Genomic DNA, 26,942 nt, shown 5'->3' with positions numbered 1-26,942 from the left:
TTAATTCTCTCTCCTTTTTAAATTTATTTATTTATTTATTTTTGGCTGCATTGGGTCTTTGTTGCTGCCCGTGGACTTGCTCTAGTTGCGGCGAGCAGGGGCTACTCTTGGTTGTGGTGCGCGGGCTTCTCATTGCGGTGGCTTCTCTTGTGGAGCACAGGCTCTAGGTGCACGGGCTTCAGTAGTTGTGGCTCACGGGCTTAGTTGCTCTGCCGCGTGTGGGATCTTCCCGGACCAGGTCTCGAACCCGTGTCCCCTGCATTGGCAGGCAGCTTCTTAACCACCACACCACCAGGGAAGCCCTCATTAATTTTCTTATTTGCTAGGAGTTCTTACAAGACAGGCTGTTAGGATACCAATAATGTTACTTGAACCTTTTATTGCAATTATCAGTTTTTTGTGGTGACCTGTTTAAAAAGAATGGAGATTTCCTACTTGCCCTAGGACAAGAGAAGTTTTCTAGTGGAAAACACGGGCTGTGTTTGTGTGAAATGAGTCAGGTAAAAGTAACTTGCTGCCGTTCTGCATCGCATCTGATCTTGAGTGAAAGTTATCCAAACATACATATTCATACATCACAATACTGACTTATTTAATCTGATTTTTGAAAATCTGTTTCAAACAGAGTCTCAGTCCAATCACTCCAGTCAGTCTGATAGTGGAGTGTCTGATACCCAGCCGGCAGGACACGTCCGTTCCCAGAGCATCGTGAGCTCCATCTTCTCCGAGGCCTGGAAGCGAGGCACGCAGCTGGAAGAGTCTAGCAAGGTAACACGCTCGGGTCAGGGTAGAGGGGAAATCTGTAGTGTTCCAGGGGTGTAGCTTGTTGTTCCTCTATTAGGAATCTTTCTTGGCCTTATTTCAGTATTCTTCCTTTGCTTCTCCTCAGAAATGGACATTTGTGAATTGGCTCTGATGATCTAAGATCTCAAAAAAAAAAAAAAAACCTAGCAGTTTTATCAGTGGCTCAGGATTTTAAGAAATAACACTTTCCACTCTTAATCAGTTTGGATGGAGCAACAACACCCTCCAGTGCCAGTGCCTTAATTTTGTTCCAAAAAAGCTGCTAAGTGTTGATTATTTCTTTATTCGTTATTAATTTAGTTTATTCAGACTCATTCCTCTATCTTCCTTTCTTTTACGCTTTTTGGCATTTCTCTGCACATTGATGAATTTTCTCAAATTATAGTTTATGTGGAAGACTAAATTCCAACTAATCCCCTTAAAATTTAGGATCCCTGAGCCTTGCATAGGAGGTTGTTCATTGACCCTGAAGGATGCAAGTATAATTATTGCAAGACTGTTTAGAAAAATAGAGAGGTTCTTTAGCCGGGTTGAAAGATACCGTATCAAACTGCCTCTGAAGTCCTGTGGGCGACCGTGTCCCAGCAGCGCTCACCTCTCCACAGGCGAGGGCACACACCATCGCCAGGAGCCAGTAGGACACCCGGCCTGGCCATTTTGTTTTCACCCGGCAATCATTGTGATTTTTCATCGTTGTCATTCTTGTCTGAATCACTTACATCAGTACGTTCATCAGTGAGAATTAAGTGCCTATTTCCCCTCAGTTTATTCCTTTATTTGCATATGTGGTTGATCCGCTGGACATGGAGAGGGTGGAGGGAGGCGTATGTATGTAGCCCAACGGGGTGGAACACTTTCTCTTAGAAAAATAAATATTTGAGAATTGGTTCTAATGACCTAAATTCTCAAGACACCGGCAGTTTAACTCCCTTATCAGAGGCTCCCACTTTTAAGAAATACTTCTTTTTCCTTCCTGGACTTAATCAATTTGAGTGGAACAGTGCTGTTTGGTGCTGGTAGTCCATATATGTCGTAGAGAAGCCGGGTTTACACAACTCAGATACCTAAGGAAAAGTCCTTTACCTTACTAAGCTTTTAATGGTGTTATCCATGTGCATTTTAAATTGTAGAACTACCCAGTTGTTATGAGAAAGGCCAAGAAAGCAAAGGTCCACATGGTCTGTGACGAAGCAGTGTAGTCCGTCACGGCACGTAGTGTCAGAAAGACCACGAACCCTGCCATGCAGCAGTGACAGTGTGTCTGAGTCTTGACCCCCTGTGTGTTTCTTGTCCTGTTACCTCAGTCTCAGGTGCCAAATGAGAAGGCCAGCACAGCTAAGGTCTACTACACCCCTGCAGCAGCCAAGACAGGGTCAAGTTAAGGTCGGGGGCTGTTCTTTGGAAACACATTAACCTGGGTGACTCCTGTAACCAGATCTTGCAGACTAATGCTTTTATTTTGATGTGCAATTATTAAAGGAACATGTGAATGTCCTGAGGGGCATTAGAACTCAGCCCCTTAATGAGCCTTTTAGTCTACTAACCTAAGCATTCTTGACGCTAATTAGATGTCATTCAGAATTGGAAGCAAATGGTTTATCTTGGAACCTCATAGTTTGTTCAAAGAGCCTAAAAGATGTACCCAAAGTTATTAAGCCAAGAGTTCTTCCTCTGCTCTTTCAGAAGTACTTGAACCACATTCATGCATGAGTAGCTCCATGAAATAAATGACCAGATGTGGTAATTTGGGCAGTGCCAAGAGGGGCCCACATGGGCTGGTCAGCAAGTTGTTGGCAAACTTTAGCTCCTATTTCTTGGTACATTTCCTTTACTCTAGCCTTCCAAAGTTTCCTCTCATTTTCTTCTGGCTTTTTCTGTATGATATTTTTATGATCTTTTGCTGTAATGTTTATGAAGCATTTCTTTATGTATTTTCCAGTAAAACAAATGTAAAGAATACCCCCCCTTTACCTGCATTGCTGGACTTCTGTGCATGTTGGATGCAAGTGTCTCACACGAACACGAGTGTGTGTGTCGAGCTCATTCATTCCTGTGTGACTGTGCACGCCTGCTGAACATTCTCATGCTCTCACGTGTCTGCTCACTAGCTTCAAAAAGCCATCCTCATTCTTCGGGAGGCCCTCCACCAGCACTCCTAAACCCAGTTATGGCATCTGCTTGATGTGGATGCAGTCCTGGACGGAAAGGTGAACTCCAGCCATCACATCTCCCTTTGCCAGAGTCCGGGGGGTGGGGGGGTGGGGGTGCGGTTCCGTGCTCAAAGGCCCTCTAACTCGGGGCAGGGTGTGTGAAAGCCAGAGGCAGAAATCAGAGGGCGCAGCACCATCCAGACAGCTCGTGCAGCAGGAAGTTTTCCCCAGGTTGTTAGGCAGTCTGGCTGTTTGAGAAGATCGTTGGGTAAACACATTTTCTCCCCACCCTTGTTGCCCAGGGAGTTAGATTTTAGCCTTCCCGACATTGTCCATCTTTATGATCACCAGCTGCTGCATCCTTTCATGCATGTCTCTGATTCCTTGCTTTTTAGTTTGACAGTCAAAGCTTACCTCTGTAACTGTTGTGTTTGTTGTGTTTTCTCTCTCCCAACCTCCCTTTTATCCTCCTTTTAGGCCAGAATGGAGTCTGTGAATCGAGCCTACACTTCTCTCATGCCCCCTTTGTCCCCGCAGCCTAAGCCGCTCACCCCCTGCTCTGCCTCACAGCCCTCGCCGCCCCTGCCGCCGCCGCCCCCGCCCCCGCCGCCGCCGCCACCCCCGCCGCCGCCCCCACCCCCGCCCCTGCCCAGCCAGTCGGCCCCTTCTGCGGGCTCGGCAGCCGCGATGTTTGTCAAGTACAGCACGATAACCAGGCTGCAGAACGCCTCTCAGCATGCGGGAGCCCTGTTTAAGCCTCCCCCGCCAGCAGGGATGCAGCCTCCCTCCTCGACCTCACAGGCAGGGAAGCCTCAGATCCTGGTGCCGCCCGGCGGAGCCGTGCCCCCGCCGCCGCCCCCGCCGCCTCCCCCCACCCCCGGCTCGGCTATGGCGCAGCTGAAGCCCGCCCCCTGCGCCCAGGCCCTGCCGCAGTTCAGCCCTCCCCCGCCCCCACCCCCGCCCCCGCTGAAGATTCATCACGTGCAGCACGGCGCTCCGGCAGGCGCTCCGGCAGCCCCTCTGGCGCCGCCCCCACCTCTTCCCATCCCTGCACCCCTCCCTCCCCAGGCCCCCCCCAAACCCCCTGTGACCGTGCCGCCCGCCGTGCCACAGGCTCTGTCACCTACACCTACTCCTCCCGTCCCCCCAGTGAAAAAGCAGCCGGCGCTTCCTGTGTCTCACGTTCCACCCTCTCCCCCTGCTCCTCCTGGCCCGGTCCCCCCGCCCACGCTACCCAAGCAGCAGAGCTTCTGTGTGAGGCCCCCTCCCTCTCCGCTGTCTCCGGCGCCCTCCGTGGTGAAGCAGATAGCCAGCCAGTTCCCCCCGCCTCCAGCCGTCCCCCCCGCGGAGGCGGCGCCCTTGAAGCCCGCCTCAGCCGCAGCAAACGTCGCCCCTCAGTCCCCGCCTGCTGTGAAAGCAAAGCCCAAGTGGCAGCCCGGCTCTACCCCTGTCCCTCCTCCGGACTTCCCTCCTCCTCCCCCCGAGAGCAGCCTGGTGTTTCCTCCACCTCCGCCTCCGCCTCCGCCTCCGCCAGCCGCACCCACTGCTGCTCCTGCCCCTGCCCCTGACAAAAGCGGATCTCCGGGCAAAAAGACCAGTAAGACGTCCAGTCCGGGGGTAAAGAAACCTCCTCCGACCCCGCAGCGCAATTCCAGCATTAAGTCCGGCAGCTGTGCAGAGCACCCTGAGCCCAAGAGACCCTCAATAGACAGTCTAGTCAGCAAGTTCGCAGCGCCGGAACCTTCGGCGTCTCCCGGCAAGGAGACGCCGCCACCTCCCGCAGCGCCCCCCAAACCTGGAAAACTCAGTCTTCCCGGAGTTCTCCAGCAAGGGGGCGTGTCGGCAAAAGCATCTGTTCTGAGTGGGCGCGGCAAGGACTCCGTGGTAGAATTCCCTTCTCCTCCGTCCGATTCTGACTTTCCACCCCCTCCGCCGGAAATAGAGCTTCCTCTGCCCCCCGTAGACATTCCAGCAGTGTTCTCGGGAAGCACGTCTCCAAAAGTGGCAGTGGTTAATCCGCAGCCACAGTCGTGGGCCAAGACGTCGGTCAGGAAGGCCCCTCCGCCCACGCGGCCCAGACGGAACGACAGCACCCGCCTCACGCAAGCCGAGACCTCCGAGCAGCCGCCAATGGCCACAGTCGTGCCGCAAGTGCCCACCTCTCCTAAGTCCAGCCTTACTGTCCAGCCTGGATTCCTGGCTGACCTCAACAGGACACTGCAGCGGAAGTCCATCACGCGGCATGGCTCGCTCTCCTCGTCGCGCGTGTCCAGAGCGGAACCCACGGCCACCATGGATGATATGGCATTGCCCCCGCCACCCCCGGAGCTGCTCTCTGAGCAACAGAAAGCCCGGTATGGAGGCAGTCATATATCAGGCTATGCAACGTTGCGGAGAGGGCCGCCTCCCGCTCCCCCCAAAAGAGACCAGAACACCAAGCTCTCAAGAGATTGGTAGCTACCGTAGGACTTTATTTCCGTGGGATCTGTAATCCGTTCTACAGTCCGCTCACCTGATCATCTACGAATTCAGGCGTTCAGAGCCTCTTGGTATGATGTTGCTGTTGTTATTCAGGTAGTGTTCAGCTATATGTGTGTGTACGTGTGCAGGTACACACATAGCTATACATAGGTAGTGTGTGTATGTATATATATGTATACATATATGTATATGTATATATATAGCTGAAAGTGATTCTATTTATTCTTTTTCTCTCCTAATCTGAAAATGGGCTTTGTGTATTTTGGGTGGCAGCGGCATGGAAGGGGATGTGTGTCCTGCCTGTCCCTTATGATTTCTATTATCTATCATGTGGATTGGACCAAAAACTTCTGACTTAATTAGAAGGTATTTTATAAATGTCCACGCGCGGCCTATCTGTGCATGTTGTATATTATATATTAAGGATAGATGTATAATGTGCTGCTTCTCAGTTTGAGAAGACAACCAGAATGTTTGGTGTATCTGTGGGGCTTTTGTGTTTGTTTTTTCCCCAGTTGGCTGAAGTTAGAACTGCTTGACTGACATTTCATTACTATACATAAAGGGGCACTTTAATCAGGAAAACCTCTCAGCTTCATAGAACGGGTAATAGTGCAGTGTGGGGAAATTTTCAGACACTTATCTGTACGTGGTCGGTCGTGCATAGAAAAAAGTAAATACATGGTGTAACTAAACCATTCTAGTTGCAAAACTGTTGCCATGATCCCACAGGAATCTAGGATGTGTTCTGTCACAGGTAAGCTCTTCGCCTGTAATACATGGATAATTTAGTACTATAATCCTGCATAGTTCTTTTTGTACTGTTGGCATCCTTTTCATGAGCTTGTGAAGCTTCAAGTTTGGCTTCATGATTCTTGCTTTGATTTATTGTAAGAGGATATCCAACACGATACCCTTGGAATGCTCTGTCCCAGTGTGTCTTTCGGTCACCAGTTACCTCCTTATAGTGTGTGCTGTAGGTAGATGCCGATACTAGGTATCTGTAGACAATTGCTATATCAGGTATACTCAATCCTTTGTCCAGTCCAATATGTTGCATCATGATGAAAAACAAAATCACCTTCTGAAATGCGTCTTTTTTGGATATTGCTCTCTAGAAGGATGGATGATTAGAAAAGAGAACAAAACTGGCCCCTGTGCAGCTGTCATTAATCAGGTTTTTTGTGGCTAGTAATGTGAAATACAAAGAATTCATTTAAGTGTGGGGCTATCATAGAGGGAGGGGGAAAATGAGTTTTTTGACAGTTTCACCCATAGCGACTGGAGCACACTAGGGTCCTTGCTTGTTGTAGCCTGGTTGTAGAGCTTTGTCCAGGTTACCAGGTGTTCTGATGGAAGTTGTATGGTCCAAGTACAGTAAGTGACATTACATATTATGCATGTGCAGTTTGGTATAACATGGAATCATTGCTCTAAGGACACGCTATAATTTCTGTATGCTTCACACTATACTTCTAGATGCTTTTTTTCCCCTGTGAATTTTCCTCAGTATATGAGAGAAATGTGTATTGGGTCATCAATTTGTGATGATAAATTGACCGTCAGGTCAATCTCAGAGCTGCTCTTAAACCAGAGAATAAAAACTAGCCTCCCCAGCAGTGATAAATGAGCACGCCTTGTAATGAGAGTCTGTGCCTGTTATGAATAGGGATCACCAGTGCAAACTGCAAAAATCTCTGACACTATCCCATAAGGAAAAAGCGATGCCAGTACAGTGGGGCAGAGATAGTAAATAATTCAAGAATAAGCAGAGTTGTGCTATGGAAACAGGATTTCCCTGTAACCCACTCTCCAACGAAGTACTTCTATCATAGAGAGTAAGAGGCACCCCCCAACTGTCACAGATGTCACAGTATACTCGTGTGTTTATAGAGCAATAAGAATATATACCATTGTGCATTTGTTACAGCCCTGCTTCTTTAAAAGATACTTTTTAGATCTTTTCAGTTCACAAAGTTTTGTGTGCTTGATGTTGTTATGTTTATGAAGTGACCTTTAACACATCTGCGTTAATTTAAGCATGCACAGCAATTTGAAAAGCATTTGAGTAAGACTGCCAAGCTCTACTGTGACTCATGAGTGAAGTGATTTCCCATTGTCTTCTGCCTGCAGCTTTATATTCTAAGGATCGCCCTTATTTGTGGGATAAAGGGTTTCTAAGAATAGGAATCCAATGATATAAATATTCATCACTAGGGTTTTTTGTGGTGGTGGTGGTCTTTTTTTATATGAAGGTGGGCAACTTCAGCTCTCCTTGAGGGAGAAAAATCATGTGCCCTCAGTATTCATTCCCTCCCCATTTGAGCCCTAAGATCCAGCCTTTTTTTTTCAGTGGGGAATTTCCCGGGCCTTCTTGCTTGTGTCAGTCCGGATGGTAGCCATCCTGAACTGATGCTTCTGATGTATCGTTTTTCTGAAAGAGCAGACATCCTTTAGAACACTAAGGACACCAAGGAGAACAAGGCCAGAGGAGGAGCCGTATCATTTTTACCCCAGTCAGTGGCTTGTTGACTATTTGACAACAGGCTGTTTCCCTTTGTATTTCTCCAAAGACAGAAAAGGCTATTTAATCAACATTTTTTTCTGTGTGTGTGAAACAACCGAATCAAAAAAAAAAACCAAAATGATACTTTAGATACACTTCTAGTGTTTTACTCCCTAGTGGTTTTTTTTTTTTTTTTTAATTTGGATATTTGTTAGGATGTGGTTTCGTCGGGGTTCGGGGCTTCAGAGATTACTGTTATTTTTGTACTGTTCTTCTTCCCTGGTGTGTTCAAGGAAAAAACGTACTGCCAGATGACACTAGTACTGTGCCTTCTTTCACTGCCTCCTGCTCAGCAGCTCTAACTCCTCAGTAAAGCTTCTTCAGGTCAAGGAAGAAGATCTTGGCAGCTGTCTTGGCTGTACCGAAAGATGACCAGCGTAGATGAACTCATCCTGCTGTGGAGGGCAGTGCAAACAGGTGCCCATTAGAGCTAGTGACTAGATTAATTAGTGACACCCTTAACTTCTACCACGTAATTTCAAAATTGGATCCAACCTGTGCTTAAAGTTTTGGCACCAACTCTGAAGGGTAGCAAAGCCTGTTCTGGTTAGATTATTCTGTACTGAAGCTTTTACTACTCAAATGCATTTTTTTTTTTCCTTAGCTGCTACAGAATTATACTCTTGGAAAAAGTAACTAACTACTACTGTAAAGGTTTACAGGTACCCACTTAACTGTAAATTGGATTTTTTTTAATTTCTGGGGCTTTTTAAGATGATAAGACTGCTGACTTCAGAAAAGTTATAGGAAACAATTTTCATCAGAACGCCTCACAGAAACGTAGACATGCTAACGTTTCACAGTCCTCTGACATCAAGGTGCTCCTGCCCACTGACGGCATATCCTGCTAAGGAAGGGCTGTGAACTCTCTTGGAAGTCCCCTCTCTATGTAAGTTTACTTGCCACTGAAAGCAGTCCTGAGTTTATCAAGAAAGTTAATCTAAACAAAATTGGGGGATCATGAAGAATAATTCCAATAGAGTAACAACTCTGAGGTCAAGGTTATTAATAGCTGTGCATCCAATTAGAGTTTCATTAAGCTGCTATTCTGGGAGAATACAACTGCTAATAAGTTCATGTCAAGGATGTAAGGCTACGATTAGCCTGAAAAAAACTTCAGGTAATGGTAGGATTGGTTGGATTTGACTATCAGGCCACCAACAGAACCCTTTGTCACCTTTTTTCCCTCAGCTAAAAGCAGTTTTATGTTACAAACACAAGGTGATTTTAAACAAGCAAACTAACCTTTTCCTCGTTTTATATATTACCATATTTTTTATACAGTTTTCACATAGTTATAACTTATCTCACAGATTTAAGTTCAGACCAATTAAAACTGTATGACCCTGTGTGATTGATTATAGGTGTAATGACTTGCTTTCAATAACATAGGCTTCATAATTTGGATTTATACACTTGATAAGAGGACGTCTCTTTCTAAAAAAATCACTTTAGGTTTGCAAGTACCTTTTGCCACTTGGAATTTTGTTTTATACACTTTACGTCATTGCATAAAGCAAGTTATTCCTAACCCTATAGGAATATGTGACCACTCACAAAGTTGAGATTTGATCCATGGAGAGATGCAAGTAGTGCAGAATTAAGTAAGTATCCCAATATCTTTTAAGATTTATTTTCATTTAAAAATTGAAGATCATTGTTAACCCCTTTACCAGACTCCCTCAAACTAAACAAGTGCTTGGTTCTTAATTGTGCCCTTGGAAGATCTATATGTAAAAGAAATCTGAAATTTAGCTGTAGTATAAACTTGCTAAGTAAAAATAAGCTAAACACAATATACTTGATAAACAAACACTCGAAGGAAATAATCTCCAGTTGGTTTGCTCTTTGCTTGTTGAAGTAATAAACCATTTAGAAGAGGAAACATCTGCTATAACCCCCAGTGCCTTGAACTCTTTTGGAGGATTAGCATTAAAAAAAAAAAAAAAAAAAATCCAACACGCAGACTTTGAGGTGCTAATGAAAGAGAAGGAAGGTGTTTGTTTGTTTGTTTCTAGTTTGTGCAGAAACAGGAAAAGTGGTCTCACACACAAGAGATGGGCTTCATCTACCTAAACGGGGTCTGGCTGCTTTCTACCAAAGACATTTAGAGAAGTGAGTCGTGTCAGGGTGATGGTGAATACTACATATTTAAAAGAAGATGGCCAAGTTCAGAAGTGAATGTTGATCATGGATGGCTGTTAATACCAAGCTCATCATCTAAGCCTCAACCTCTTCTTAGGCAGAACATGCTTGTGGCACTTCTTAAAAAAAAAAAATCTGCATTTTGGAAACTGTCCATTGTTAAGTTTATTGTAACCTAATACCAAAAACTGCCATTTTTCATGATTACCACCTCCTATATTTTTCTCTCTACTTGTAAATAATTCCTCCTAGAAAATAAGCATTAACTGGAATGTTTCAAATGATTTTGCTTAATTTTATTATCAGCCAGTAGTGAACTCCTTTTATAGAAATGTACATTTAAAATATTAGCTTGTGCTAAATGTCATAAAAACATTGTTTACTGTTTTAAAGAAAAATTGCACATTATATTTAACTGGGATTGCTCCCAGTTGCTGACATCTAAGCTGTGGGAGCTTTGCCATAAATAGATACAATGTAGGAATATACCTTATTAAAGCATGAAAAAGGCAAAAGGAACTGCATTAAAAGTACTGGATAGAAGACGTTATTCAGATGATTATGCACAGCTCAGTAAAGATGAAGTTAGTTTTTCTTTCAGCTTTGTAGCTATTATTTTCTTCTGCTTAAATGTACGCTCTCATTTAATTATGTGCCTTGCTCCCTGATTGTGCAAACCTATATATATATATAGATATATATAAGAGATATATTCAGTACTACTGACCATGTTTTTGTTCTACTGCTGGATTAAGTTATTTTCCAAGTTACTCTTGCCAGTTACTGTCAGTAAACTATTGTAATGGCTTAGGACAGTAGTCATACAGTCAGTGTAATTTTTCAGCTACGTGTTTTCCTTATGTCAGCTTATCCAATCCTTAATAAAAATACATAGATTTCATTTAAACGTCAGAACTGTACTTGACTGTTTGTTTGTTTGTGGATCGGCACCACTAAGAACCTGGTTGTGCTGTTTATGTCAAGGTACCCAAAACAGAGAGGCTGCAACACGCACATAAAGTGTGAAGGTAAACAAACTGTAATTTGATGTGTTCAACTGTTTGTTTAGCCTTTAAGAAAATAACTTCTAAGATTTTTTTTCTTTAAACAAACAAAATACAACTAGGTACAAACTAGTACAAAAAGAGGTGCTTTTTGTTTCAAAGCCTTGTTACCACAATCATGTCTTGGACTGCCATGTCAAGGTATGTATAAATGTGGATTCGAATGTATTTACAAATCATGTTATCAATCATTTACCAAACTGGGCAAAAAGAACAGAAGGTCTCCTTTTTTATATTAAAAGAAAAGAACTGTATGTATTTGGTGGAAAGTGATCAAAACCTCAGGTTCACTTACAGCAAAAATAGGGACAGAAAGTAATTATTTAGTGCAACAGGGAAGGATTCTCTCTGACACACTTAAACTTACTTACCACCTTAGAAAGGAGGTTACGGGAGTTCCCTGGTGGCCTAGTGGTTAGGATTCTGGGCTTTCACTGGTATGGCCCGGATTCAGTCCCTGGTCGGGGACCTGAGATCCCGTAAGCCACACAGCACAGCCAAAAAAAAAAAAAAAAAAGAAAGTTACTTGCAGAAATACATTCACAAGACATTTAGGATATACTTTGTAGGATTTTATTTAGGCCAAGTTCTTAGTACACAGCAACAATTAACTCGAAATACAATTTCAAAATTAAAAAGTGAGTGTTCCCGCAACTCATCTGGAGGTGGTTTAATGGCACACACAAGAAATGTTACTGGCGACAGACTGCTCCCTCAAATTTTCCTACACGGGCTTTTACTCAGCTCGTAACACCAACCCTCCCTCCGGGAGCTAAAAGTATAACTGACCAGATCACAAATTGTTTACATTCTTTTTTGTAAACCATCTTGTTAAGAAAGATGCATGGACACAAATATGATTAAAAACTGCATTTCCATAGAATTCTGAAGTTGCAAAAGACGTTTCCATTTTAATGTGAAAATAAGCTTTTTGTCTTTTGTTTGACTTTTTACAAAAAACCTCAAGATATTTAGCAAGGATCATTTATACACAGCTAGGCCCTGTCATTTGTCAATTTTTTTTTTTAAAGAATTATGAGATTCTCAAGAAATAGGAACAAAGATCAGCATAAAATAAACATAAGGTAATGAGCGCAATGCCTGTTTTAGAAGTGTTTTCTAAGGCTCTCTCAAATAAGGCTGTGCTGTGCTCTTTCCAGTGCCGAGACACTGTAACATTTTAGCTACATACATACACCTTATGGAAAAGACCATTTGTACTGAGTGTAGTTTTAAAAGGGTTAAAATGAAGATTACTTTCACTAATTAAGGCTACACTCAATACACTCCTTTAAACAACACTCTGAATGGTATTTATGGAGACATAGCATAGCTTTTCAAGTATCTTCCTTAAGACATCCAGTAGAACTTTAAAAGAAACATACAACACAATTAAGACAGTTGTAGAAAGAGTACCAGGCGCTGAGTCAGGAATTCTACCTTTGTTAACTAGCTGTTATTTGAAAAGGAAACATCTAAATAAACCTCATCAGTAAAATGGGATTGAACTAAAATTTCTGAAATCTCATCTAGCTCTAAAATTCTATGACTCTAGGAAATCATGTGAGGGAAATCATCGCCGTAACACTGATCAGGAGTTCCTGGCCAAAGAAGTTCAGAAGTGAACAGATGGGAAGTGATGCAGATCCCCACTCTTTTCCAAGACGTAGCGACCACCTGCCAGTTCCTCCATCAAACACTTTTCAAAAGGAGAGGTGGCCTTCAGGACATGCCATGCTGTCTCCACGGAGGAGAAAAGGTGGTAAGAAAGTACCAAAGTACCAGTTCTTAACGCAGAAAGGTCACCTGCTAAAAGCAAATGAGCATATAGGATAAAAGCAAACTACTATCATTTTGATGCCTCTCAAACAGAAAAATCCAGTAATACCAAGAGACTGCTGAGGAGCACAGCTACATTACAGAGACCACTGTGAAGACACATAAAACAGTCTCTCTAGCTGAGTAACAAACAGCGGCAGGAGGGGAAAAAGGGAGGGAGGGATGAAAATGTCTCACCCAGTGACTCTTAGGAATGCAGCAAGAGTAGCGGGCCCTTAACCCTACTGTAGGAACAGCACGTGCCCCTGGAGAAGGTAGAAAGCAAGTAGCCAAAAGATGGGAAACACTGAACAAGACATCTTAAAGGTTTCATATGTATTTCAAACACAGCAGGCTGAATCTCTGAAGTCTAGATTTTGACACATTGACACTTTTGGTTTTCAATTTATTGCCTAGGCCATGATGTCAACAAGGAAGTATATTTTCATTTACATCCCTATGGCCTTTCAAATAGTAATACTTTAAAAAAGGGAACAAACTCTTAACTCAACCCCCCCTCCTTTTTTTTTTTTTAAGGAAAAAGGTTGTGGACACAAGTCAAAAACACTTCAAGAGGAAAAAGATTCCCTCTAGCCTGATAAAATGGTTGCTTACTGGTCAGCAGATTTTAGACTTGGATCATCTTTGCCACAATATGATGTAGCATGTTAAGATTTCTGCACTCATTTAGAATTCCTACTACCAACCATCTTGTAGTGTATAAAAAGATAAATGGGGGAAACTTATAATAAAACAAATACTACCCTCACATACTATTAATAGCATGCAATCTATGAAATGTTACATACATTAAAAGTCTCCAATGACTTTAGGCCTGGCCCATCATTACACAGTATCCTTCCAAAACGATATATAGAATTCAAAACTATACAAAAATTTAAAATATGCAGAAAATCCAACAGGTGTTATTTTTAAAACAAAAAAATCACACACGTTAGTACTAAAAAATAAAGGAAAAATCAGCTGACCCATGGATCCCTCTGCGGCAGGTCTTCAGTCTGAAGGACTTCACTGACGTCTTCTCGGTTCCCCAATCCAGCAGGGGTCCAACAAGCAAGCTGACCACCACCAACTCCTTTTGCACAATTGTCTTCTGGGCTTCTGTAGGTGTGAGCTGTGGGCACTATTTATTGGATTTCAAAAGTACCCTCTGCCTTATTACTCCAGTAAGTTTTCTCAGCGAAAAGCTATTTAAATAACTCTGAACATCTAATTTCAAAACAGTTTTCCTAGTTACACACCAACACTAAGAAGAGTTTAACCTCTCCACGTATAGTCTTGGTTGCAGCCGTAATGAAGCTGAAGGCTCAGAGGACACTCAAGGGCCATTACTTTGAAGGAAGACAGGGAAGAAAGGGTGTCAAGGTGACCTAACAAAGCATGAAGTGTAACGTGTACTGGAGGCAAGTTAACGAAAACTAAATTCAAAGTGCTGGAGAAATCTAAAAAGAGCTAACTTGCAGCGTGTGAGAAAAAAAGCCTGCAACCATAAAACAAAAATCTTGATACGAAACACTGTACCTGGGTCTCAGTTAAATGGTGGTAAGTTTTCTGCTCTGATAACAGATTCACAGGTGGGATATTAACTCTGCCAACACCATCTGAACTCCCTCACACCTACTACACTTGTTCATTTTCCAATCAAGTTCCTCTCTCTGCACTACCTATTATGTTCAAGGCCTGTGTTTGAAATATATGCAGCCTACCGCCTCTCACCTTTCCCCCAGCACTGGGAAGTCACCTGGCAAAGCTCTCTTCTGGCCAAGTCGCTGGGACTGATAAGGACCCACGGTAGCTTTGGCCCGTGAGCTGGTTTATCATCACAGTATTCACCTGCTGAGCAGCAAGGCCTCCTGGATATTTTTCAATATTTCTTATACTGATTACAGAAGAGATGATTAAAGCCATCTGTCTTCCAAACTCCACTGAATCTGAAGTTGTAATTGTGCAGATGAAAAAAAAAAAATACTTGAATAAGTATTTTTGGCCTTATACCACTTATCCCACTATCCTTAGTCTGAGAGAGAAGGTTCAAATCCTTACCAAGAGCAGCTACTTCAAAAGCCAATCACACAAAATCAGGGGAATATTTACCTTTTCTAAGTGAGTAAACAACTCAGCAGCAGCTAACACCTGCCATAACATTCAGAGAGCACAGCAGCAAGCCTTTTATTCCCAGTGACTGTTTAGGCTTGAAAATAACTGCTATTTAAAAAAAAAAAAAAAAAAAAAAAAAAACCTATTTTTCTAAATAATGAAAGAAGTAAAGAAATAGTTGGTCGACCTCTAAGGTCCTACTCCTCAAAAGAGCACCTAAGGCAAGGGTTTAGGATGCACTTCTGCGGTTCAACCTCTCTGGAACCTCAGGGACCCTCGTGTCTACCTCTGCAAGCCCGCTTGAGCGCACGAGCCGGGCTGCACCCGTCACACCCCAGGGCGCACTGCCAGCAGCGGCAATGCAGTCTCACGCAGCAGCAGCAGCAGCAGCAGAACAAAACCACCTTCAGAATGTTTGGAGATTCAAATCATTCTTATAATCTACGAACTGAGAAACATGAAGGGATGCAAGTCAGCTCAACACTAACTCACTTGGTGCACTCAAGTGCTGACAGAATGCAGGATTTACAGTGTTGAAGAGGAAATAAGCCATGTGAAACAATTATAAAAATGGTTATGTATGGTATTTAAATATTGGTTCCCCCTCCTCATCCAAGTGGAAGGAAGTGTGGGGCTGGGGCACGCCCTGGGCCACGAGGCTGACCACAGGCACTGCAGATCATCCAATGCCACAGATTCCGCAGGAGGAGAACTCCCAAGCGTGTACAGGATTCCTGAGAAAGATCCCAGATTTCTTTTCTGAATCAGTTTTAACCTGATTTGTTTCACATAGTTATGCTGTTATACCTCTGATATATTCAGAAACGTCACTTTATTTCAGTCCAAACAGCTCAGCATAGTATAAGTGACGGCAGAAAGAGCCATTTGTTCCAACTCAGCTTGCTTTTTTGTTCTAATACTGAGGGATAAACCAAAAAAAAAAAAAAAAAAAAAACATAAGTAGTTTTTGTCATTTGAATCCTTCATTCATTTCACTGGAGGGGAATCCCCAGGGCCTTTTGCTAATCTGGGAAGACCTGACTATTCCTGTGAGGGAAACACAGCCTTGCTGAGCTTTACTCAGAATAATGCATGATAGACTCCACATAATTCCCAGGAAAGAGCCCAGTCACTCCATTCATAACTCCTTCATACCAACCATCGTCATTCTTCTTGATGACATAAATAATGGCTCCTTCCTGAAAGGACAGCTCATCTTCCTTGTCTTTTGTATAATCATAAATTGCCACAACTAGAGAGGGGAGAAAAAGGATATGAAAAAGAATAACGTTCCTAGAAAGGTAGAACCAAATAAATGAACACCTATCCTTTCCGAACTTCTGCAGCACTTCAAACACAGTGACTTTCTAAACACAGGACCTTCCCTGCAAATTCTGTTTTCTAATATCCAGTCCTACACAGTGGAATCCCATCTTGAGGTTAGGTTCAAAACTGTATAAATGGCCAAAAATAGTATTTAGTCACACTTACTGTTCAACAGTCTCCCTGAAGAGATACAATCCCAGAATAGGGAAAGATGGCTGTTTCTTCAGTTGCGCTTGTGTTAAAGCACCATGTTATGTAAAAACACGTACCATTAAACATTAGAATTAGACTAGTGCAGTGAGATACACTAGGAGAGGCCAGTGAGAAAATGAGAGAGACTGAGGGAAGAGCAGACTTCCGTCTGCTTTCTCACACTTTCTAGAGCCTATGCCCATTCACTGAGAATAGTGGTTGAATTCCCACAGGTTATATGTGTGAATGACAGGCGTCTACTATATATATTCTTTCAAAACACATGCTGCATTATGCCACCAATTTAACATATCCACAGTAACAGACTAAAAGTGTTAAGAAAACCAAGATACCTGTAAGCTCTCCTATGATTTTCATTACTTAAATAACTTGGTAAATGGGGCCTTTCAATGATATCTGGGACAATCTCTGGTTCCTAAGTGTTACATTTTCCTCAAAGTTTAGTTAAATTGGGATACCCTATAACTTGCTCAGATCCACTTGAAGATTTATCTTTTTTATAGAAAGATCCTCTGTACCTTTATTATACCACTCAGAATTTCACTCAATAAATCTCCATCTGTCCATTTTAAGAAGCATATATTGACTGTTTCCCATGCAACCTTAATCCTAAATAAATAATTAAGAAACAGAAACTAAAACAGGGACTTTTGATATAGTGCAATTTGTTCCAGTTAATTTGTTCCTGGCCTGCTTTAAGTAAAATTCAACAGCTTTCTTAAACTCTGAATATTTGCCATTACAGTGATCTAGGATGCCAGAAAACACTTTAGAGGGACCTAGAAAGCATTTAGTGTGTATTTCTAACACCTAAACAGATACAATTAAATGACATACAAGTTTAAAGAGAACACAAGATAGGTAGAATACTTCGTATTTCTAGTCAATGTAGTATTTTTTAGCTTTTTTGGGAGGGTTGATAACATTTTGATACTTATAGAAATGCAAACCCACTGAAAAGTAATTCAGAGGAAAATATCCACAAGTCCTGTTAATTCTACACCTTCTAAATCTCTCAAACCCAAACACTTTTCTCCATCATCACACTCACCGCCCTAATCAGCACAGCAGTCTTTAAACTGGAATACACGTATCACTGTGGGGTACCTGAAGATTTCCTAAGCAGCATGAGTGACAGTGACAGATGATTTTACAGAGTTTCTTTCTAGATCCTCAACTTTTATAAATCCTGCATCTAAATCTGATCTGCTTGAGATGATACCCTGTCAAGCATCAGTCATAAAAGTTCTCATTTCCTGTTTATCTTTCTCCTACTTAACAAAAATACAGTGATATACTATGCTTAAGTATAAAACACCCTGAGTGCCAAAGGGATAATTCAAAATACCAGTGTGGTATTAAGAAAGAGAATTACTCCACTGACTATCACAACCTTTTTGCAACTTAAGTGGCTCCCATTCTTTTGCTTTTAACAAAAGTTAAGGTGGACTTTAATGGGGTTATCAGATGACACATCATATAAAACATGATTTTTAAAGATAGAACATTATTTGATTTTTGGCAAATAACTCTGAAGGATTTAAAAGAACTGACAGTGCTGCATGAAAAATAATTCCATTTGCATCTACTTATTTATGTGAACAAGGTTTTCAGCCCCACTGCCTCAGTTGAGGCCCTAATCTCTTGCTTAGAAAGATACCCAACCTGGTCTTTCCAACTCCTATTTTTCTTTCTTTCTAATGCACACTACACTATTATCAAGTATCTTTTTTCAAAAATTAAAGTCCAAATACACGGGAACTTAACATTAACCTACTTAAAATCTTCCACAATTTCCCTCTACTATCAGATTTTTTAAAAAGAAAAAAATTCAAAACACCTCAGCCTGGTATTCAAGGCCTCCCATCATTAATTACAACTCACTTCCCTTCCTACACTCTTAGCTCACCCACCCCCTCCCTACAACCCACCCAGGTCCCCGCACAGGACATTACTCACCATGCCCTTTTGACTCAGAGGATTCCCTCTGACTGGATGGCCCTTCCTATCTCTCTCCTCTGCCTGAGAAACTCATACTCATCATCCAAAGCACATCACATATACCATGTCCTCTAAGCAGCTTTCTGGACTCCCCAGATAGAATCAATGGCACTATTCATTTTCTGACAATCATTAATGGAGCATCCATTCTGATTTTTAGAGATACAAAGATGAATAAGACAAGGGACCGTCACAGTCTGTGAGGACAGAAGTGTTACCTGATAAATTACCATACACTGTTTATGCTTCTACCAAGAAGTTATGTCATTGAGCTAGAAAAACACAAGAACAGATGGCTTGATAGAAGAAAGGGAAATAAAACAGGCACTGACAAATAAGTCAATTTGTCACAAATAATTTAACGCTAGTAAATGTTAGAGCCAAGACTCAATCCCAGGTCTGACAGAGTACAAGCTTAAGACAATGTTAAGAATGTGGGCTCAGGAGTTATGCCACCTAGTTCAGATCCCAGCTCTACCACTTACTACTTTACAGAACATACTTAACTTTCCTAAGCTGCTTTTTACTCAGCTGTATAATGGGTATTATAATAGTGCCAATACCTCAAAGCGTCGTTATATTAAATGAGGCAATGTACACACGGTACAGGGCCGTGTGTAGAGTAAACATTCTATATAAATGTTAGCTGCTTTTATTACCATTAATAACTATTATGATATACTGACTCCTGCAACACAAACATCTTCTGTCATATTCTGTAACATAATAAATTATTTTGAACCTCAATTTCCTAGTTTGCAAAATGCGGAAACTAACTGCCTTACATATGTAATAAGTCTTGCATCATGCCAGGCACATAATAAATAAATGAAAATATCTTTTCTTTACCCAAGTTAAATAAAGATACTTACATATACAAATTATCTCCACTTGGCTAATAATCAAGGGTTAAGATAAACCTATGCAGTGGTTCTCAACCTTGGAATTATCTGAGGAACTTTAAAAAATTCTGATGCCTGGGCCCCATGTCCACCAATTCTGATTTAATAGGTCTGGAAGTGCAGACATATTAAACATTCCCTAGGTGACCCTAATATGCAGGCACAGTTGAGAACCAGGTCCTAAGTCTAAGACAGCAAAATAAGACTTAGGCAACAGCCTCAACATTTATGCACACTCAAGCAAAAAGCAATCAAACATAAGCTGAACACGGTTATTTTTGTTTTGCCAGAAAGAGTAAGAAGGAACTTATTTGATTTTCATGTTTTAAAAGATTTGAGCTTAACAGAGACTAACTTTGAAAAATATCTTAGGAAACAACTCAGGCATTTTCTTTTAAACTTTAAAGAGTTATTTGGACTGAAAATAAACTTACTTTCCTCTCTTACAAATCTCTCCAGATTTTAACATGTTCACCGAAGAGGAGATTTTTAACAAGCAAATCTCTTCATAATGCTTTTCTCTTAAGGACTCACTGAGCTGGTTTTACAGAGCTGAAAACTGTCATCACTTTGTCCAGGACAGTGTTAAAATCAGCTAAGGAGTCTGTAAAACATGTCAATGTCCAAGGCCATTGGACATTGGCACCCTAGTGTACCTTGGGCTCTTTTTTTTTCTTTTCTTAAAAGCAGCTTTATTAAGAAGTAATTTAGACACAGAACACAATCACTTAAGTGTATATTCAGTGAGTTTTCACAACTGTATGCACCTGTATACATGACAAATGAACAACTTCCACCACAATCGTTACAATGGCCATTATCCCAAAGTTTCCTTATGCCCCTATGTAGCCACCATTGATCCCCCCAAGCCACTCATCTTCTAAATTTCATTTAGATGGAATCATAAAGTATGAGTCTTCTGTGTCTAGATTCTTTCATTAGCATAATGCTTGAGATCCATCCATATTGCTGGTATGTACCAGTAGTTTATTCCTTTCCATTGCTGAACAGTGTTCCATTGAATGGATGGATAGCCCACAATTAGCTTATCCATTCACCAGTTGAAAGACGTATAGGTTGCTTCCACTCTTGGCTATTATGAATAAAGCAGCTATGAACAATCAAGTTCAAGTCATTGTGTGAACATAATCTTCATTCCTCGTAAATAAACATCTAAGAAGGGACTGCCAGACCACCTGGTAGGTGTATATCTAACTTCATAAGAAACTGCCAACTGTTTTCCAAAGTGGCTGAAATGTTGCATTCTTACCAGCAATGTACACTGTACCAGCTCCTGTTTCACCACACTTTCTCTGACACTTGGTATTATCAGTGTTTTTAATTGTAGCCATTCCAGAGGGTGTGTAGTGATAAGTAGTTTGGTTCATTGCAGCTTCACTTTGCATTTCCCTGACTAATAATGTTGAGTATCTTTCCATGTGCTTATTTGCAATTCATGTATCTTTTTTGATGAAGTGTTTCCAAACTTTTTTTCTACAAGTTGTTTGTCGTCTCCTGAGTTATTTTGCAAATATTCTTCCCAGTCTATATGGCTTGCCTTGTCATTTTCTTAACACCATGGTTAAAAAAGAAAAGTTTAATTGAATGAAATTCAATTTATCAGATTTTCTTTTAAGCTTCATGTTTTTTAATGTGCTCTCTACAAAAAGTTTCTCCTAACCCCAGAACACACAGATTTTCTCCTATATTTTCCTCTAGAAGTTTCATAGTTTTACATTCACATCCAAATACATTTCGAGTTAATTTTTGTGTATGGTGAGGTAATAAGGGTAGAAGTTCATGTTTTGCATATGGATATCCAATTGTTAACAGCACTATTTTTGAAAACACTATCCTTTCCCCATTGAATTACCTTGCACTTTCGTCAAAACATATGTGTGGATCTTTTTCTGGATTCTTTTTTTTTTTCTGGATTCTGATGTATATTTCTATACTTATAGCACACTGTCCTGATTACTGTAGCTTTATACTAGGACTCTGAAATCAGGTAGTTTAAATCCTCCAATATTAGTCTTGTTTTTCAAAATTGTGTTGACTAAACTAGGTCTTCTGCATTTCCATTTAACTTTTAGAATCCCCCTGTCATTTTCTGTAAGAATGACTGCTGGAATTTTTATTGAGATTGCATTCAATTTATAGATCAATTTAGGAAAGACTGTCTCTTAACAATAATGATCAAAAAACATACTTTACTTATTTATTTCAATTTATTTAAGGCCTTTATTAATTTCTCTTAAGTTTTATAGTTTTCATCATACAGGTCCTGCATATATTTTATTAAATCTATCCCTGGGAATTCCCTGGCAGTCCAGTGGTTAGGACTCTGAGCTCTCATTGCCAAGGGCCCAGGTTTGATCCCTGGTTGGGGAACTAAGATCCCACAAGCCACGCCCCACCGCCAAAAAAAAAAAATTATCCCTAAGTTTTCATATTTTTGATGTTATTACAAAAGGTATTATTTTGTAAATTTCAACCTCTAATTGTTTGTTGCTAGTATATAAAAATGCAATTAATTTTGCAAATCAACTTTGTAGCCTACCGTCCTGCTAAATTTGCTTTTTAGTTCTACCAGCTTTTTTGTAGATTCCTTAGGATTTTCTACATACAAGATAATATCTTCTGCAAATAAACTTTATTTGATATTGTTCCACATATCTGTTGCTCTGTTTTTGGTCTTGGTTTTTTTCTCTGTGCCTCGTTTTGGATAGTTTCTAATGTCATATTGTCAAGGTTGCTAATCTTTTCTTCTAAGTGTCACTTCAGATACTATATTTTTCATCTCCAGAAATTCTATGTGGGTTTCTCTTTCTCTTTTTTAAGAAAATATATTCTGCTTCTCTCTCATGTGCATGTTTTCCTTTGCCTTCTTGGATATATGTGGCATTTATAATAGCTATACCCGTGTCTGGTAATTCCATCATCTTGGTCACTTCTGGGTCTGTTCCTATTGACTGGCTTTGCTTTTAGGTATGAGTTATGTTTTCCTGCCTTTTTACATGCCTTGTAATTTTTGATTGGATGCTGGTCACTATGAATCTTACTTTTTGGTGCACTGGATTTTGTTGACTCCTTTGAACAATGCTGGGTTTTGTCCTGGAACTCAGTTAAGTTACTTGAAATCAGTTGGATGTTTTCAAAGTTTGCATTTAAACATTTGTTAGGGCAGTTCAGGGCAACCTATAGTCTAGGGCTAATTTCGCCCCACAACTTGAGGGGACACACTTTTGAGGCCTCTTCTCAATGCCGTGTGTATTACAAGGTCTTTCTGTTCTTGCTGGTTCGGGAACATGAACTATTCCCAGGCCTGTTATTTCCAAGACTTTTTCTGCCTACTCCTTTCTGATTGTTCTTTCTCCAATCTCAGGTAGTTTCTTCACATACATGTACAGATCAGTACTCTGTCAAAGATTCAAGGAGACCCTTCTGGAGATACCCAGAGCTCTGTCCTTTGTCTTTGAGTAGTTACCTGTTCTCCATGGTCTCCCAAAACTCTGTGATCTCTTATCTTCTCTACTCAGTGAGACTTTCAGGCTTATTTGGGTTCCACCCCCTTGCACTGTGGCCTGGAAACTGCCACTAGATAGCAAAGCTAGGACAATTAGGGGCTCACCGTGTTTGAGTTCCTTCTTTCTGGGACCACAGTCCACCAATGCTTGTTATCTAATGCCTGAAAACCATTATCTTTTATATTTTTTCCTGGATTCATTCCTAACTGTTTTAGGAGGGAGGGTAAATCTGATTACTGTTGCTCTATCTTAGCCAGAAGTGGAAGTCCACTATTCGTTAATGTAAGCTCCCCAGGTGATTCTAATGTACAGTCAGTTTTGAAACCCAGTGAGTTAGTAGCTTTAAGTTTCTTAACAGCAAACTTCCTTCAAGACAGCACACATTTCTTCTGAGCTGACTAGTCCTGATGACATTTGTAAGCCTGTGTCCCAAAAGTGTTGTATGATGGTTAGCTAATATATTCAGAGAAGCTTTTCACCAAAAGAAATGCCAAACACCTACTTTGCAAAGAAACTGAGAAACCATATTCTTTGGAAGAAAGTTTCATATGGAGATACTTAAACTGGAATATCTGATATAAGATGCCACAAAAGAATGCTTTAGGGACTTCCCTGGTAGTCCAGTGGTTAAGAATCCACCTTCCAGTGCAGGGGACGCGGATTCGATCCCTGGTTGGAGAACTAAGATCCCACATGCCGCAGGGCAACTAAGCCCACGTGCTCTAGAGCTCATGCGCCACAACTAGAGAGCTCACATGCCGCAACTACTGAGCCTGTGCGCCACAACCAGAGAGCCCGTGTGCCACAACTACTGAGCCTGAGTGCTCTGGAGCCTGCGTGCCACAACTAAAGAGAAGCCCGCATGCCACAACAAAGAGCCCGTGTGCCTCAATGAAAGATCCTGCACACCACAACGAATATCCCGCATACCACAACTAAGACCCGATGCAGCCAACGTAAATAAATAAATAAATATTTTAAAAGAAAAGAATACTTTAAAGCATGGGAGTGGGAATAACATAATTTGGAAAAATCATCCTCTTCCTGAGTCATTCCAGAAAAAAAACCTATCTTTTTAAAATTTTTGCCTTATAGAAACCATTCATAAAAAGCATGTTCAACGGGAACAACATATAATCGTCAATAAAAATCAGTCACAGGATTTTACCAGTGTGACTTTCAAAATCATGAACCTTGTAAACTAAATTAATTAAAATATACAGGCTAATACAGGCCAAACTTTACTTATAAGTAAAAAATAAATAAGATTCTCTTCAGTACCAGCAAATTTCATTTCTATGTACATAGAGGTTTCTTCCCATCCTTCCAGATATCCCTCTGAAACTTACCCTTTTCCAAGTAAGACCTTGGAGCCCACGGTGGGTCCTCTTCAGCATAAGGATCACTATACTCAACCACGGCTGCCTCTTCCTCTTCGTAATCTTCTGGAGGAGGAGGTGGTGGTGGGGATTCATCAAAGACTGGTTCTTCCACAGGTGGTGGTGGAGGTGGTGCATCTGAAACTAAGAATGTATCAAGCTGATAACAAAACTACACATTATGCAAAGTTCAGTGTTTCCTATCCAAGCTTCTATGTTCATGGAGTATAAACCTAGACTTGAAAATAATAATCTTTCAAAAAATAAGTAGGCAAGAGAAGTGTTCCCACCAACTATACTGTTCCAAATCCCCAAGCTTGACTTTCTCCTCCCTTTGGGTTAGTGCTGATGGATGCTGAATAAAGTTTAGCCAAAATGATTACTATTTTTTACTTAAAATGTTCCAATTACTCAGCACTTTACAATACATTATTTCATTTAATCTTTACCTTGGGAGGTGGTGTTTTTAATCCTCATTTATGGATGTGGAAACTGGCTTTCCAAGATTAAGTACTCCAACAGTAAGTGGAAGAGCAGGAATTTGAACTCCAATGCCTCTTATCTTAAAAGCTACACTATTATGGAATGAGATCAATTCAACAACTTTAAAGTCATGTTTCATTATTCATTCAAAAACATCAACTGAAAGCCTACTATGGCCAGCTACTACGCTCAGCACTGGGAATACAGCAGTGAGCGTAAGTCATGGAGACATGGACAACCAAACTTTCATTTATAATTAAGTGCAGTAAGTGTTTTAAGTCATCATGGAAAACAGAGCAGACGACCACATCTCTTATGTGGGTCAGGAAAGGCTTCCTGGAACCTGAAGGATGGGTAAGAGTTAATGGCCCGGGGTGGGGGTAGGTATTTCATGTCAGATGTAAAGAAAAATAACAAATACAAAGGTAAGAAAGCAGGAGCCCTTCAAAGAGCTGACCAAAGTTCAGTAGAAAGAGGCATGAGGAAGCTGAACAGTACTAAGCAGAAAGGGCCTTGTAACAGTTTGAACTCTATCCAAAGAGCAATGGGAAGCCAGAGAAGGGTTTAAGAAGAATAACGGAATCACAGCTGCATTACTTAGCCCAGTATAACTGGTTCCAAATAATTCCAGACTTCGTCCAAACATCAAACTTAATATAGAGTAAATATCTGCTACCACAGAGTTATGTTCAAAATAATGTACTTGAAAGCTATAAAGATCATTCCAAAAGATAGGTATATGTCTTTCCAAGGTGAGTGTTTTGAAGAGGACAACATTCATCTGAATGTATAAGTCCTGCTATGTCTGTAAAATCAGCCACGGCTCACCTCATATACAAAGTTTCTTATTTTTATACATTTTGTAGGTGAGAAAATGTATATGACTATGGAAAGAAATGAGAAAAGATCATCCTAAAAGGTAAATATTGCACACTGTGGTAAATATTGGAGGTGCTCATTGGGGTACCTTCCAATAAACAGAGGTAAAATAGACTATTTTCAGAAATTAGCAAACAGAGATGCAAAGGCACCTGAAAGAGATACTGAGCCCTCAGGCCAACAAGACTGGATTATAACCAGTTAAAATACAAGAAAGAAATGTGTCGTTACAAAGGGAGCATTTAGTCAGTTATGGAAGCACACAAAAAAGGAGGGACTCAAAGTGTCTGCTCTGTGTCAGATGCTTTACTAAGTGCTGGAGAAATAGCCAGTGAAAAAAAACAAGCAAAAATCCCTGCTCTCATAGAGCTTACATTCTAGTATTGGCAATGCCCATTTCCAAAGGAGCAGGAGTCCTAAGCAACAGAATGCAAGTATTTCTATCCCACGATTGAGGCCATCCCTGTTATGAGATGCATGCATTAGGCTGCATCAGCCTGATGACATTATCTCCTTCATTGGTGTAATTCCCCTAGTTCAGATTCCACACCCGTTGTACAGCCTTATGATTGTGACATGGTTCCTATGTAGACTGCTCACAAGAAGAGAACTCATCTATCATACAGACTATGCTCACTGCTTTAGCAATTCCTCACTAAATACAGATACAGGCCTCCTGCTTTGTAGACATCAGTCTCCTCAGCTTCCTTAATGCTTCCCTAGGAGAAAACTCGACCTGTCAATAAAATTAGTTATCTGATCCTGCATGATTCAACACCAGATCACAGCTTAAATTCACTGCCAATCTATGAGGCCTCTTGGGAGACAGACTGACAATTTGGTCCCCTGGGACCCACCATGGCATGGCCATTTTTACACCTGGAATCACAGGATTGGAAGAAGATTCTCAGGCCGGCCACAAAACCCTAAAACTCCAGTGATAGACCACTAATTGTCTGAGCAACCCAGAGAAAAGGGTGGGATATCTGGTGATTAAAGAGCACCTCCTCAATTAGATGTGATCTTTCTTTTTACATGTGCCTTATTTTATATTTATTTGTCTTCACTACCAGATTTCAAGTTGTT

General features: G+C 41.2%; 2 protein-coding genes across 14 annotated transcripts in view; one reads left to right on the top strand and one right to left on the bottom strand.

The window, feature by feature from the left end:
- RAPH1 (Ras association (RalGDS/AF-6) and pleckstrin homology domains 1) overlaps nt 1-11,049 on the top strand; it is an 88,639-nt gene extending 77,590 nt beyond the window's left edge. For 3 of the 5 annotated variants that reach the window (XM_059928509.1, XM_059928506.1, XM_059928508.1), the window contains exons 13-14: nt 626-768; nt 3,432-11,049. In XM_059928509.1, the coding sequence (XP_059784492.1) occupies nt 626-768; nt 3,432-5,411 (2,123 nt within the window). In that variant the 3' untranslated portion in view covers nt 5,412-11,049. Of the gene's footprint in view, nt 1-625; nt 1,108-3,431 lie in introns of those variants that run through there. The other 2 variants (XM_059928511.1, XM_059928510.1) reach the window with 2 other exon arrangements.
- Nucleotides 1-26,942, bottom strand: part of ABI2 (abl interactor 2) — a 146,783-nt gene that overhangs the window by 41,554 nt on the left and 78,287 nt on the right. For 6 of the 9 annotated variants that reach the window (XM_059928512.1, XM_059928514.1, XM_059928513.1 and 3 more), the window contains 3 exons: nt 24,465-24,638; nt 16,306-16,398; nt 11,768-14,980 (listed from right to left, as the gene is read on the bottom strand). In XM_059928512.1, coding sequence (XP_059784495.1) covers nt 14,787-14,980; nt 16,306-16,398; nt 24,465-24,638 — 461 coding nt within the window. In that variant the 3' untranslated portion in view covers nt 11,768-14,786. Of the gene's footprint in view, nt 1-8,148; nt 8,397-11,581; nt 11,680-11,767; nt 14,981-16,305; nt 16,399-24,464; nt 24,639-26,942 lie in introns of those variants that run through there. The other 3 variants (XR_009504273.1, XM_059928516.1, XM_059928519.1) reach the window with 3 other exon arrangements.

Source organism: Balaenoptera ricei, chromosome 7 (assembly GCF_028023285.1).
Source record: "Balaenoptera ricei isolate mBalRic1 chromosome 7, mBalRic1.hap2, whole genome shotgun sequence".
NCBI classification, from domain to species: domain Eukaryota; kingdom Metazoa; phylum Chordata; class Mammalia; order Artiodactyla; family Balaenopteridae; genus Balaenoptera; species Balaenoptera ricei.
Note: the sequence above shows the minus strand (reverse complement) of the source record. Positions and strands in the feature narration are given on the sequence as shown.